The sequence below is a fragment of the Sapajus apella genome, unplaced genomic scaffold (assembly GCF_009761245.1).
Source record: "Sapajus apella isolate SASKATOON/1434 unplaced genomic scaffold, GSC_monkey_1.0 scaffold39, whole genome shotgun sequence".
NCBI classification, from domain to species: domain Eukaryota; kingdom Metazoa; phylum Chordata; class Mammalia; order Primates; family Cebidae; genus Sapajus; species Sapajus apella.
Genome location: NW_022436979.1, coordinates 18,946,356 through 18,959,926, shown reverse-complemented (window position 1 = coordinate 18,959,926; position 13,571 = coordinate 18,946,356). Strand labels below are relative to the sequence as shown.

Here is a 13,571-nt window from a genome sequence, read left to right as displayed (position 1 = left end):
GTCTTATGCTAGACAGACACGTAGGATAGAAAGGGGGCAGATAAAGAATTTGGGAAGGGGATAATCATAGACTCAAAGACCAAAAGGAGCCTCAGGGTTATCCATCCAAGCTTGGACCAGTGGGGTTTCCATGGGCCATTTGCAGGAAGAGATTTCCATCCTCTCAGTAATCACTCATAACTATGGAAATCTAAGAACTGGTCCCAACGTCTGAGGACATGGATTTAACAGCTAATTCAGTAGTCATCAAACGTCACTTATATAATTGCCATGCAAATTCCGATTTTACCCTGTAGCTATTATTTAGAAGCAAATGCTTTTAAAATGTGTTATGATGTGTATGCATTTCTCCCCTAAAAGGTAAAGTTTAGGTAGTCAATATAAATTACAGAGTTTATATATTCAACAAACGTGTTAACTTTCATTCATTGAAATATTAATGTGGGTATATGGGATGCTAAGGCTTGTCATTTCCAATATTATAAGTATCTATTACAGATACTGGTCTTGATGCTTAGTTTAAAAAGAAAAGAAACTCTTTTGAGAGTTCAGTGCACTGGAAATTTCTACCAGTATTTCTCTTCTAAGGTAAAATGTTACATGTTACCTGGATATTGTTCGTTGCATTCCAAAGTTCTGTTTTCTCTTTTTAAAAATGCATGTGTTTTCTCCACATTGAGAACAGAGAATGTTCATTCCAGTGTAGCATGGGATGTCTGCTTATTGACATTTTCCTGTATACTGTATGTGAAAATGTTGTCTGTGAAGGAAAGGTTGAAAGAATGAATGTGGATACTTTGCTGTTAAACTAAATGTGGTTTATTTTCTGCTTGTTTGAGAAAACGCTGGAGACTAAGGTTGTATGAAGGTGTCTATACTTCCTATTCTAGTGGTTTGCTGTCTGTGTTCTTTTCCTATTCCTGGCCTTTGAAAAATCAGTGGGACTAAACCCCAACTTTTCCTTAAAGCTTGAGCAGACGAGATTGTAGACATGTTCGAAACATTTGACCTTGGTTATTTTACTTTAAAGCTCCCTTTAAATATTGTAATTATTAATCCTGCAGAAACCCTTTATTTTTTTCTTCCTTTTGGTTTTTTACAACAGGAAATATTAAATGTCAAGAAAAGTACCATGCCATTATCCAAATTATCTTTTAATTAGTACCAGTTTAAACATTGATTACATTGAAAATCATTTCATTTCAGCCACAGCGTCCTGTGTTTACTCATGAAAATATTCAAGGTGGGGGGGAACCGTAAGTATTCTTCTTATCTTCTAAATTCGAGACTAACCTTGACCCACAAAATGGACAACTGTACCAAAATGTCAGAGGGCACGGCTTTGCAAGTGAAAGACCCAAGTAACTAACATGAGGCCCCTGAATTACAAGAAATTGCAGGAGTCTCTTCTATGACAGTGATCAGAAATCTATTTTTAAAAGAACCCATAGTTCTCTGAGAAGATTTTAATTGAATCATAGGGAAACTTTCCAATGCTTCAGTGATTCCTAAGATGGATAATTCTGTCTCCCTCTCTGCTTTGCTGGCTGTGTAACAAAGGCTTATAGAAAATGGTCTAACCTTGTTTTCACCCCTCTGGGAGGCAGTAAAAGAGGACCTAAATGTAAAAAAGACCTAAAGTGATGTTAATAATGTAATTCCAAAGTTATATGCTTGGAAGAGTCATTTGAAAATGGCAGTATTAAAACACTGTTACTCAGTTACATGCTGTTACTTCCACAGCACCAGGAAAATGCCTTTTCAAACTTTCCTTTCAAATTTCCTCTCCTTTCTGATACATGAGTTAAGCCAGCCTGAAGGTGTCACACGTTGTCTTGAAGATTCTCTCTGTGTGTTTCTTTTTCGGGCCCATTTTGTCCCAGAGAGATGTTCAGGAGTTATCAACTTCCTGTTGGCTACTGCCCACACTGAGTCAAGCATGAGACCCCAGGGAAGGCTCATTCATGGACCTAAACTTCGTCCAGCACATCTAGCACACGCTGGGGATCCTGACCCACTGCCCTCACTCTGCTGGCCTGGAGCAGAACAGGCTAACCAAAGCCTCCTCCTTGTGGGAGGTCCTGGAGGTGGCCTGGTGCCTTTGTCACCATCAAGTCCTTCCTTGCTCCCCACAGACCTGAAACTCAGCAAAAAGAATCTGCAGACGAGACTGTTTCTCACGGAGTACAGCCAGAAAGGTGTTATTGGTGAGGGCAAGTCTGTACTTTGGAAAGAACAGGTTACAAGTGATCATCATTTAGAATCTCACTTAAGGCTAGGTGCAGTCACTCATGCCCGTAATCCCAGCACTTCAGGAGGCCAAGGCCCAGGAGTTCAAGACCAGCCTGGGCAACATAGCTAAACGCCATCTCTACAGAAATAAAAACAAAATATTAGGTGTGATGGCATGCAGCTGTAGTCCAGCTCCTCAGTAGGCCGAGGTGGGAGAATCACTTGACCCAGGGAGGTTAAGGCTATAATGAGCCATGATTATGGCACTGCACTCCAGCCTGGGAAACAGAGCAACACCCTGCCTCAAAAAAAAAAAAAAAAAAAAAAAAAAAAAAAAGTTTGCTTAATTGGAAAACACTAAAAATGACTTATAATTCTCAAGTTTTTGTTTGTTCTCTTATTTACCCAAACGAGAATAAGATCACATTATAAAAAATAAATTTAAGGGCTGCTTAGGTTTATTGCATTACCAATATATTATATCAAACAGCTTTTAAAGTGTTTATGAATGAAAGATAGGTTACATTTTCAAAGTCCTGATTTGTATATTATAAAACATTGTTTATTAAATGTATATTTGATTATAGCCTGAATTCGAGATTTTAGGGTGTTGCTTAGTTGCTTTCATTTAAAAATGTTTTTTTTTTTCTTCTGAGACGGAGTTTCACTCTTGTTACCCAGGCTGGAGTGCAATGGCGCAATCTCGGCTCACCGCAACCTCCGCCTCCTGGGTTCAGGCAATTCTCCTGCCTCAGCCTCCTGAGTAGCTGGGATTACAGGCACGCACCACCATGCCCAGCTAATTTATTTGTATTTTTAGTAGAGGCGGGGTTTCACCATGTGAGCCAGGATGGTCTCGATCTCTTGACCTTGTGATCCACCCGCCTCGGCCCCCCAAAGTGCTGGGATTACAAGCGTGAGCCACTGCGCCCGGCCTAAAAATAAGTTTTGAGCAAAAGTAGGAACATAATATTTTGTGACTGCAATTCAGGGTTTTAGTGAAATATATGCTAGAAAAAGTGCAAGTTACAGAGAGGGCCTCCAGTTGGGCTCAGCATTTCCTGATTAAAAGACACATTTCTTTTGGAGGCATCCTTACCACACCATCATCATTCATCTCACCAACACATCTCAGGACAGCGTTTTTTAAAACTGTGATTCGACTCCATTTCCTGTCACACAGCACTGACTTTGAAAGCTGGCAGAGGCAGGAGGATTTCCTGAAGGTGTGTTTATGTTTCCATAAAACTCCTTGGGTTCGGTTTTGTTTTGTTTTTGTTTTTGTGGCCTAATTAAACCAGAATGGTAAATAAATTTGGACAGACATGTTGGCTTTCATCCCACAAAAATGAAGGAGTCTGTGCCAATCTTGTTGCGTTAGCTCTGAGACCTTGAGATTCTTTCCAGCAGCTGGGGCTAGCAGCCTTGGGTAACTGGTCTCCATGAGTGGCTGGAGATGAGCCTGGGCAGGGTTCAAGCCAGAGAATCTCAATAAAAGAATCAGTTTTCCCAAAGTGAGAGGTGCTGTATATACCCACCAGAACAGCAGCCCAGGAATGACCAATCTGTCTCAAATGTGAAATTGGAAAAAGGACCATGAACTTTCCCCCAGAGATAGACAAAAGGTATCACCCCTTCACCTGAGCAGCCTCCAAATCAAATTCTTAACACAAACAACCAGATGAATTGACTCCCTCTACTAAAGCTGCCCGCATGCAAACATCCAAATCAGGTGTGTTTGTGGACGCCACAGCTCCGTCTTTTTGGCCACTGCTCTGGGATGCTAGCTGCCTTTCTCTGTCCTTCCCCATAATCACAAACCCCTCTCTCAAGAAAAGGCCTCAGAAGCCCATGCTCAAAAGAATGTAAGTGGCTATAAGGTTTACTGGAAGGATGAAGTTTTAACAGGGAAGAAACCTCTAATGTTGAAATTTCAGGCTTTGGTGCCAGGGCAGGGAAAACCATGTTTTCTAGGGAATGGTGTTAGGCACCCCTTCTTCTCACCTCTTTCCTAGAACCCTTGAAGCCGACTCTATCCAGTTCCCCCAATCCAAGTGGTGGATGAACAGGCGAAGCCAGTGGGTCACTGTTGCTATCATTAGATTTGAGTTCAAAGGATAGTTTTGTTCTACCAAAATATGATTTTCTGACTCATAAAGTAATTAAAAATAAATCATTCTGGTTCCAGAGCAGTAGTCAAGATTATGAACTTTTTTAAGTTTCCATTAAAAAATCTAAAATATCTTAGAATGTAGTTATTATTTTCTCATATTAGCAGAATAACATGACTGTTTCAAAAAGCAGTAGAAACAAATTCCTAATTTTTAAAAATCCCCCTCACAGTACTAGTAATATTTTAGTACTATTATGAAGAAGTTTTCATGTTAATTCCATGTTAAATTCTTCTTCACCTTCTCAGCTACAGTAATTTCTGCCTTCATTTTCCAAAGATACTAATCCATGTTACTATTTATTGTAATGTATGCTATTTTCTTACCACAAATTCAGCGTCTGAATGCATTATTGATCAATGTTACCACAGTATATGCTGTCAAAGAATTCAGGCAGGGAAAGGAAAATGGTAGCATTCTATTAATAATTCTTTTTTATATAAAATCATTTCAAGAGAGAATTTTAAAATAAAATACAATTTCTCCAGGACTCATTTGAAGCAGAGACTTATGTCCATAATCTGTTTGAAATTGTCTCAGTAATAACGGCACATAGAATACATCTACTCAACTTCATAGGCTAATTACATCAAATGTTCCAATACTGCATCCTCAGAAAACACAGAACGAAACTATTAAACTGATTTAAAGAATTCCTCTTGGTAAAAAAAAATGATTGTCCTTTGTAGAGTAATTCACATATAGTGATTTAAAAGACATGTCTGAGACACTTTGTCTGTTTCAATTTAGAATCTTGGAAAATTCAATTCCCAAGCTGCAATTGTTTGCTTCTGATTATGGCTAGCCAAAATTGTGATTCCGTCTTGTTTTTAAACGGTTAAATAATGCAAATATCACTTATATTTTGTACTATTATTGAATGTCTGAATGACAGACCTTAGATGGCTGGACAATTGAAATGCAGGTCTGACTTATAAATGTTAAAATATTTTAATCCAATTTATGAGTGTTACAATTCTCATGAACATTCCTCGTGAGTTTCAAAATGTTGTTAGAGTGGTCTAACGCCTGTGAAGGTCTAAATATTGCTATTTACATGTTTACCAGACATGTGCCACCCAATATAATATTGTTCATATTGTTAAGAATAGGAATGTTAAAGGTAGAATGAATATTGTTCTATATTTCACAAAGCTGTCAAGACTTTTATAAACACATTCCTTTGTCCTGTTTAAGGTTTCAGGCTCTGTATAACTATACTCCTAGGAACGAAGATGAGCTGGAACTCAGAGAAAGTGACGTCATTGATGTGATGGAAAAGTGTGATGATGGCTGGTTTGTGGGTATGTGCACTTTTTCTTCAGAGACATTTGGCTATTTTGTAATTTGCTTGAGTTTGCTCACTTGCGTGGTTTGCTGTGATAGCCAAGCTTCCTTTGAATTCATGTCCTTCATCTTTCAGACGTTCATATGCACCATGTAATCCCAAGGCTATTGCATTTTATTTTTTTTATTGCCTTTTAGGTTTTGGGGTACATGTGAAGAACATGCAAGACTGTTGCATAGGTACACACATGGCAGTGTGATTTGCTGTCTTCCTCCCCATCATCTATATCTGGCATTTCTCCCCATGCTATTTCTCCCCAACTCCCCACCCCCCGTTGTCCCTCCCCTATTTCCCCCCCGAAAGAACCCAGTGTGTGATGCTCTCCTCCCTGTGTCCATGTATTCTCATTGCTCAACACCCGCCTATGAGTGAGAACATGCAGTGTTTGATTTTCTGTTCTTGTGTCAGTTTGCTGAGAATGGTGGTTTCCAGATTCATCCATGTCCCTACAAAGGACACAAACTCATCATTTTTTATGGCTTCATAGTATTCTATGGTGTATATGTGCCACATTTTCCCTGTCCAGTCTATCATAAATGTGCATTTGGGTTGGTTCCAGGTCTTTGCTATTGTAAACAATCCTGCAATGAACATTTGTGTGCATGTGTCTTTATAGTAGAACGATTTATAATCCTTTGGATATATACCCAGTAATGGCATTGCTGGGTCAAATGGAATTTCTATTTCTAGATCCTTGAGGAATCGCCACAGTCTTCCACAATGGTTGAACTAATTTTACTCCCAGCAACAATGTAAAAGTGTTCCTATTTCTCCACATCCTCTCCAGCATTTGTGGTCTACAGATTTTTAAATGATCGCCATTCTAACTGGTGTGAGATGGTATCTGAATGTAGTTTTGATTTGCATTTCTCTAATGACCAGTGGTGATGAGCATTTTTTCATGTTTGTTGGCCTCATGTATGTCTTCTTTTGTAAAGTGTTTGTTCATATCCTTCGCCCACTTTTGAATGGGCTTATTTTTTTCTTGTAAATCTGTTTTAGTTCTTTGTAGATTCTGGATATTAGCCCTTTGTCAGATGGGTAGACTGCAAAAATTTTTTCCCATTCTATTGGTTGCCGATTCACTCTAATGATTGTTTCTTTTGCTGTACAGAAGCTGTGGAGTTTCATTAGGTCCCATTTGTCTATTTTGGCTTTTGTTGCCAATGCTTTTGGTGTTTTGGTCATGAAGTCCTTGCCTATGCCTATGTCCTGAATGGTTTTGCCTAGATTTTCTTCTAGGGTTTTTATGGTGTTAGGTCTTATGTTTACGTCTTTAAGCCATATGGAGTTAATTTTAGTGTAAGGTGTCAGGAAGGGGTCTAGTTCTGCTTTCTGCACATGGCTAGCCAGTTTTCCCAACACCATTTATTAAACATTTCCTTTCCCCATTGCTGGTTTTTGTCAGGTTTGTCAAAGACCGGATGGTTGTAGATGTGTGGTGTTGCCTCTGAGGCCTCTATTCTGTTCCATTGGTCTATATCTCTGTTTTGGTACCAGTACCATGCTGTTTTGATGACTGTAGCCTTGTAGTATAGTTTGAAGTCAGTTAGCATGATGCCTCCAGCTTTGTTCTTTTTGCTTAAAATTGTCTTGGCAATGCGGGCTCTCTTTTGGCCCATATGGAGTTTAAGGTGGTTTTTTCCAGTCCTGTGAAGAGGACCATAGGTAGCTTGATGGGATAGCATTGAATCTGTAAATTACTTTGTGCAGTATGGCCATTTTGACAATATTGATTCTTCCTAACCATGAGCATGGAATGGTTTTCCATCTGTTTGTGTCCTCTCTTATTTCCTTGAGCAGTGATTTGTAGTTCTCCTTGAAGAGGTCCTTTTACATCCTTTGTTAGTTGTATTTCCAGGTATTTTATTCTCTTTGCAGCAATTGTGAATGGGAGTTCCCTCTTGATTTGGCTCTCTTTAAGTCTGTTATTGGTGTATAGTAATGCTTGTGATTTTTGCACATTGATTTTGTATCCTGAGACTTTGCTGAAGTTGCTTATCACTTTCAGGAGATTTTTGGCTGAGATGATGGGGTCTTCTAGATATACAATCATGTCATCTGCAAATAGAGACAATTTAATTTCCTCCTTTCCTATTTGAATACCCTTTATTTCTTTTTCTTGCCTGCTTGCTCTGGCTAGAACTTCTAGTACTATATTGAATAGGAGTGGTGAGAGAGGGCATCCTTGTCTAGTGCCAGATTTCAAAGGGAATGCTTCCAGTTTTTGCCCATTCAGTATGATATTGGCTGTGGGTTTGTTGTAAATAGCTTTTATTATTTTGAGATATGTTCCATCAATACCTAGTTTATTTATGGTTTTTAGCATAAAGGGCTGTTGAATTTTGTCAAAGGCCTTCTGTATCAATTGAGATAACCATGTGGTTTTTGTCTTTGGTTTTGTTTATGTGGTGAATTACTTTTATAGACTTGCTTATGTTGAACCAGCCTTGCATCCCCGGGATGAATCCTACTTGATTATGGTGGATAAGCTTTTTGATATGCTGTTGCAATCTGTTTGCCAGGATTTTATTGAAGGTTTTTGCATCTACGTTCATCATGGATATTGGCCTGAAGTTTTCTTTTTTGGTTGAATCTCTGCTGGGTTTTGGAATCAGGATGATGTCGGTCTCATAAAATGATTTGGGAAGGATTCCCTCTTTTTGGATTGTTTGGAATAGTTTCAGAAGGAATGGTACCAGCTCCTCTTTGTATGTCTGGTAGAATTCGGCTGTGAACCTGTCTGGACCTGGGCTCCTTTTTTGGGTGGTAGGCTCTTAATTGCTGCCTCAACTTCTGTCCTTGTTATTGGTCTATTCAGGGTTTCTACTGCTTCCTGGTTTAGGCTTGGGAGGATGCAAGTGTCCAGGAATTTATCCATTTCTTCCAGGTTTACTAATTAATATGCATAGAGTTGTTTGTAATAATCTCTGATGATAGTTTGTATTTCTGTGGAAACTGTGGTGATATCCCCTTTATCGTTTTTTATTGCATCAATTTGGTTATTCTCTCTTTTCTATTAACCTGCCTAGTGGTCTATTTTGTTTATCTTTTCAAAAAGCCAGCTCCTGCATTTATTGATTTTTTGAAGGGTTTTTTTTTGTCTGTCTCCTTCAGTTCTGCTCTGATCTTAGATATTTCTTGTCTTCTGCTAGCTTTTGAGTTTTTTTGATCTTGCTCCTCTGGCTCTTTCAATTTTGACGATAGGGTGTCAATTTTAGATCTTTCTTTGCTTCTCATGTGTGCATTTATTGCTATGTATTTTCCTCTAGACACTGCTTTAAATGTGTCCCAGAGATTCTGGTATGTTGTGTCTTCATTCTCGTTGGTTTCGAAGAACATCTTTGTTTCTGCTTTCATTTCATTGTTTATCCAGTCAACATTCAAAAGCCAGTTGTTCCATTTCCATGAAACTGTGCAGTTCTGAGTTAGTTTCTGAATTCTGAGGTCTAACTTGATGCACTGTGGTCTGAGAGACTGTTATGATTTCCATTCTTTTGCATTTGCTGAGGAGTGATTTACTTCCAATTATGTGGTCAATTTTAGAGTAGGTGTGATGTGGTGCTGAGAAGAATGTATATTCTGTGGATTTGGGGTGGAGAGTTCTGTAAATGGTCGAGGTCTGAGTTCAAGTCCTGGGTATCCTTGTGAATTTTCTGTCTCATTGATCTGTCTAATATTGACCATGGGTGTTAAAGTCTCCCACTATTATTTTGTGGGAGTCTAAGTCTCTTTGTAAGTCATTAAGAACTTGCCTTGGCCGGGCGCGGTGGCTCAAGCCTGTAATCCCAGCACTGTGGGAGGCCGAGGCGGGTGGATCACGAGGTCAAGAGATCGAGACCATCCTGGTCAACATGGTGAAACCCCGTCTCTACTAAAACTACAAAAAATTAGCTGGGCATGGTGGCGCGTGCCTGTAATCCCAGCGACTCAGGAGGCTGGGGCAGGAGAATTGCCTGAACCCGGGAGGCGGAGGTTGCGGTGAGCCGAGATCGCGCCATTGCACTCCATCCTGGGTAACACGAGCGAAACTCCGTCTAAAAAAAAAAAAAAAAAAGAACTTGCCTTATGTATCTGGGTGCTCCTGTATTGGGTGTGTATATATTTAGGATCATTAGATCTTCTTGTTGCATTGATTCTTTTACCATTATGTAATGTCCTTCTTTGTCTCTTTTGATCTTTGTTGGTTTAAAATCTATTTTATCAGAGACAAGAATTGCAACTCCTGCTTTTTTTTTTCTCTCTCTCTCTCTCTCCATTTGCTTGGTAAATCTTCCTCCATCCCTTTATTTTGAGTCTTTGTGTGCATCCTCGCATGTGAGATGGGTTTCCTGGATACAGCGCACTGATGGGTTTTGGCTTTTTATCCAATTTGCCAGTCTGTGTCTTTTGATTGGGGCATTCTGCCCATTTACATTTAGGGTTAAAATTGTTATGTGTGAATTTGATCCTGCCATTTTGATGCTAGCTGGTTGTTTTACCCATTAGTTGATGTAGTTTCTTCATTGTGTTGATGCTCTTTACCGTTTGGTATGTATTTGGAGTGGCTGGTACTGGTTGTTCCCTTCTATGTTTAGTACTTATTTCAGGAGCTCTTGTAAAGCAGGCCTGGTGGTGATGAAATCTCTGAGTACTTGCTTGTTTGTAAAGGATTTTATTTCTCCTTCACTTATGAAGCTTAGTTTGGCTGGATGTGAAATTCTGGGTTGAAAGTTCTTTTCTTTAAGGATGTTGAATATTGGCCCCCCCACTCTCTTCTGTCTTGTAGAGTTTCTGCTGAGAGATCCGCTTTGAGTCTGATGGGCTTCCCTTTGTGGGTAACCCGACCTTTCTCTCTGGCTTCCCTTAGCATTTTCTCCTTCATTTCAACCCTGGTGAATCAGATAATTATGTGCCTTCAGGTTGCTCTTCTTGAGGAATATCTTTGTGGTGTTCTCTTTATTTCCTGGACTTGAATATTGGCCTGCCTTGCTAGGTTGGGTAAGTTTTCCTGGATAATATCCTGAAGAGTATTTTCCAGCTTGGATTCATTCTCTTCGTCACAGGTACACCTGTCAAGCATAGATTATGTCTTTTCACATAGTCCCATATTTCTTGGAGACTTTGTTCATTCCTTTTTACCCTTTTTTCTTTAATCTTGCCTTCTTGTTTAATTTCATTGAGTTGATGTTTGACCTCTGATATCCTTTCTTCCGCCTGGTGAATTCAGCTGTTGAAACTTGTGTTTTATTCGCAAAGTTCTCATGTTTTGTTTTTCAGCTCCATCAATTCACTTATATTCCTCCCTAAGTTGTTTATTCTCATTAGCATTTCGTTAAATCTTTTTTCAAGGTTCTTAGTTTCTTTGCACTGGGTTAGAACATGTTCTTTTAGTGCACAGAAGTTACTTATTACCCACCTTCTGAAGCCTGTTTCTGTCAATTCATCACACTCATTCTTCATCCAACCTTGTTCTCTTGCTGGTGAGGAGTTGTGATCCCTTGTAGGAGGAGAGGCATTCTGGTTTCAGGTGTTTTCATCCTTTTTGCACTGGTTTCTTCCCACATTTGTGGATTTATCCACCTTTCGTCTTTGCAATTGTTGACTTTCAGATTGGGTCTCTGAGTGGACGTTCAGTTTGTTGATGATGAAGTTAACTCTGTTTCTTAGTTTTCCTTCTAACATTCAGGCCCCTCTGCTGTAGGACTGCTGAGGTCCACTCCAGTCCCTGCTTACCTGGGAATCACCTGCAGCAGTTGCAGAACAGTAAGGGTTGCTGCCAGTTTCTTCTTCTGCTATCTTTGTCCCAGAAGGATACCCGCCAGATGTCAGTCTGAGCTCTCCTTTATGAGGTGACTCTTTGGATATACGAGGGCTAGGGAGCTGCTTGAGGAGACAGTCTGTCCTTTATAAGAGCTCAAGTGCTATAGTAGCTCAAGTGCTGAGCTGTGAGGTCCATTGTTCATTCAGAGCTGCCGGGCAAGCTCTGAATTTAAGTCTGCTGCTGCAGAACTCATAAACCCCCCCCTTTTTTTTCCCAGGTGCTCTGTCCCAGGAAGTTAGGGCTTTATTGATAAGTTTCTGTCATGGTGCTGCTTTTTTTCAGGGCTGCCCTGCCCAGCAAGGAGGCAGTCTAGTCACTGTCTGCCTGCAGAGGCTTTGCTGAGCTGCTGTGGGCTCTGCCCAGCTGCTGTGTGAACTTCCCTGCAGTCCTGTTTATATGGGTGTAGTTAGAACTGCCTCAGCAATGGCGGCCCACCTCTGTAATGGCGAACTCTCTCTGTAATGGTGGACTCTCTCTGTAATGGCGAGCTGCCTCAGCAATGGCAGACGACCTCCGTAGTGGTGGGCTGCCTTGGTAATGGTGGACGCCCCTCCTCCACAGAGCTGGACCATCCTGGGTTCAGCTGTGCTTGCTGTGAAACTCTCAATCCAGAGCATTTCAGATTGCGGGGTTTTTTTTGTGGGGGTGTGACCGGCCGAGTCTGATCACCTGGCTCCCTGCCACAGAACACAGCCCCCCCCCGTTTTTTTAGTTGAACAGGTGACTCTGTCTCCCAGGTGTCCCAGTCACCTGTTGAAAATGCACCAGGATCTGTATGATTTCCTATAAGGTGACCCACTGCACCTGCTGAAACAGCCACGCTGAGATTCGTGGTACTTTTATGCCTGGGAATCTCCTGGCCTGGCTCCCTGTTTCAGTCCCCTTTTTATCAGTTGAATGGGCGACTCTGTCTCCCAGGAGCTCCAATCGCCAGCTAAAACGGCACCCAGATCCATGTATTTTGTGCGGAGACCAGCCGTGTGGGCCAAAACAGTCATGCCAGCCAAAACAGCCGTGCCGGCCAAAACAGCTGCGCTGGCAACCCGTGGGGCTCCTCCGCCTGGGAATCTCCTGATCTGTGGGAAATAAAAGTCTGTCTGGAAATGCGGCATGCACTCACCCTCCATGCTTTCACTGGGAGCTGCAATCCTGAGCTGTTCCTAATCGGCCATCTTGGATCCGTCTCCAGCTATTGCATTTTTAATACGGTTTAGTATTCACTGTGTCAGCTATGTGTGATTTTCTGCTAGCTTTATTTCCAACTCAACTCAGAGAAGAAAATTTCTTTAAATAGCAGAAACCAGGACAGATTGAGATCTAAGAACAACAACAACAAACAGTCCCCAGAAGAGAAATATCAATGCTCAGTTCTGTGGAAAATGTTAGTTGTCCACAGTAAGAATCTAATTTCAGAGGGAGCAAGATTCAGTGAACAGCTCACTCATTTCTTAGCTCTCATGTAGATCCCTAAAAGTTCAGTGACTCACCTTAGCTTTAATTTACGTTGGAAGTGGAGAGAAGTTCCATTCTTCCCACTTAAAAGGCAATTTTATTTTTACCATCCTAAAAAAAAATGAGAGGTCTTCTAAGAAAACATTTGTAGACAAAAGTATTTTACGTTGGGACACAGAGGGGAAAGGTGAGAGGAGAGGAGGGCTCACCCTAGACATCCATCGGTGGCAAAATCATGAAAGAATTGAGCCCATGTTGCAGCCACAAGCCTCTGATTTTATTTCCATTAAAAAGAAGACGAAAAGGCCAAGTACAGTGGCTCACATCTGTAATCCCAGCACTTTGGGAGGCCGAGGCAGGTGGATTACCTGAGGCCAGGAGTTCGAGACCATCCTGGCCAAAATGGTGAAACCCCTTCTCTAATAAAAATACAAAAATTAGCTTGGGATGGTGACAGGCGCCTGTTATCCCAGCCACTCGGGAGGCTGAGGCAGGAGAATCACTTGAACCTGGGAGGCAGTGAGTGGAAATCGCACAATGTACTCCAGCTTGGCAACAGAGCGAG

General features: G+C 40.9%; 1 protein-coding gene across 50 annotated transcripts in view; it reads left to right on the top strand.

The window, feature by feature from the left end:
- SORBS2 (sorbin and SH3 domain containing 2) overlaps positions 1–13,571 on the top strand; it is a 232,235-nt gene that overhangs the window by 209,284 nt on the left and 9,380 nt on the right. For all 50 annotated transcript variants that reach the window (XM_032298821.1, XM_032298818.1, XM_032298819.1 and 47 more), the window contains 2 exons: positions 1,207–1,256; positions 5,601–5,707. In XM_032298821.1, the coding sequence (XP_032154712.1) occupies positions 1,207–1,256; positions 5,601–5,707 (157 nt within the window). The remainder of the gene's footprint in view (positions 1–1,206; positions 1,257–5,600; positions 5,708–13,571) is intronic.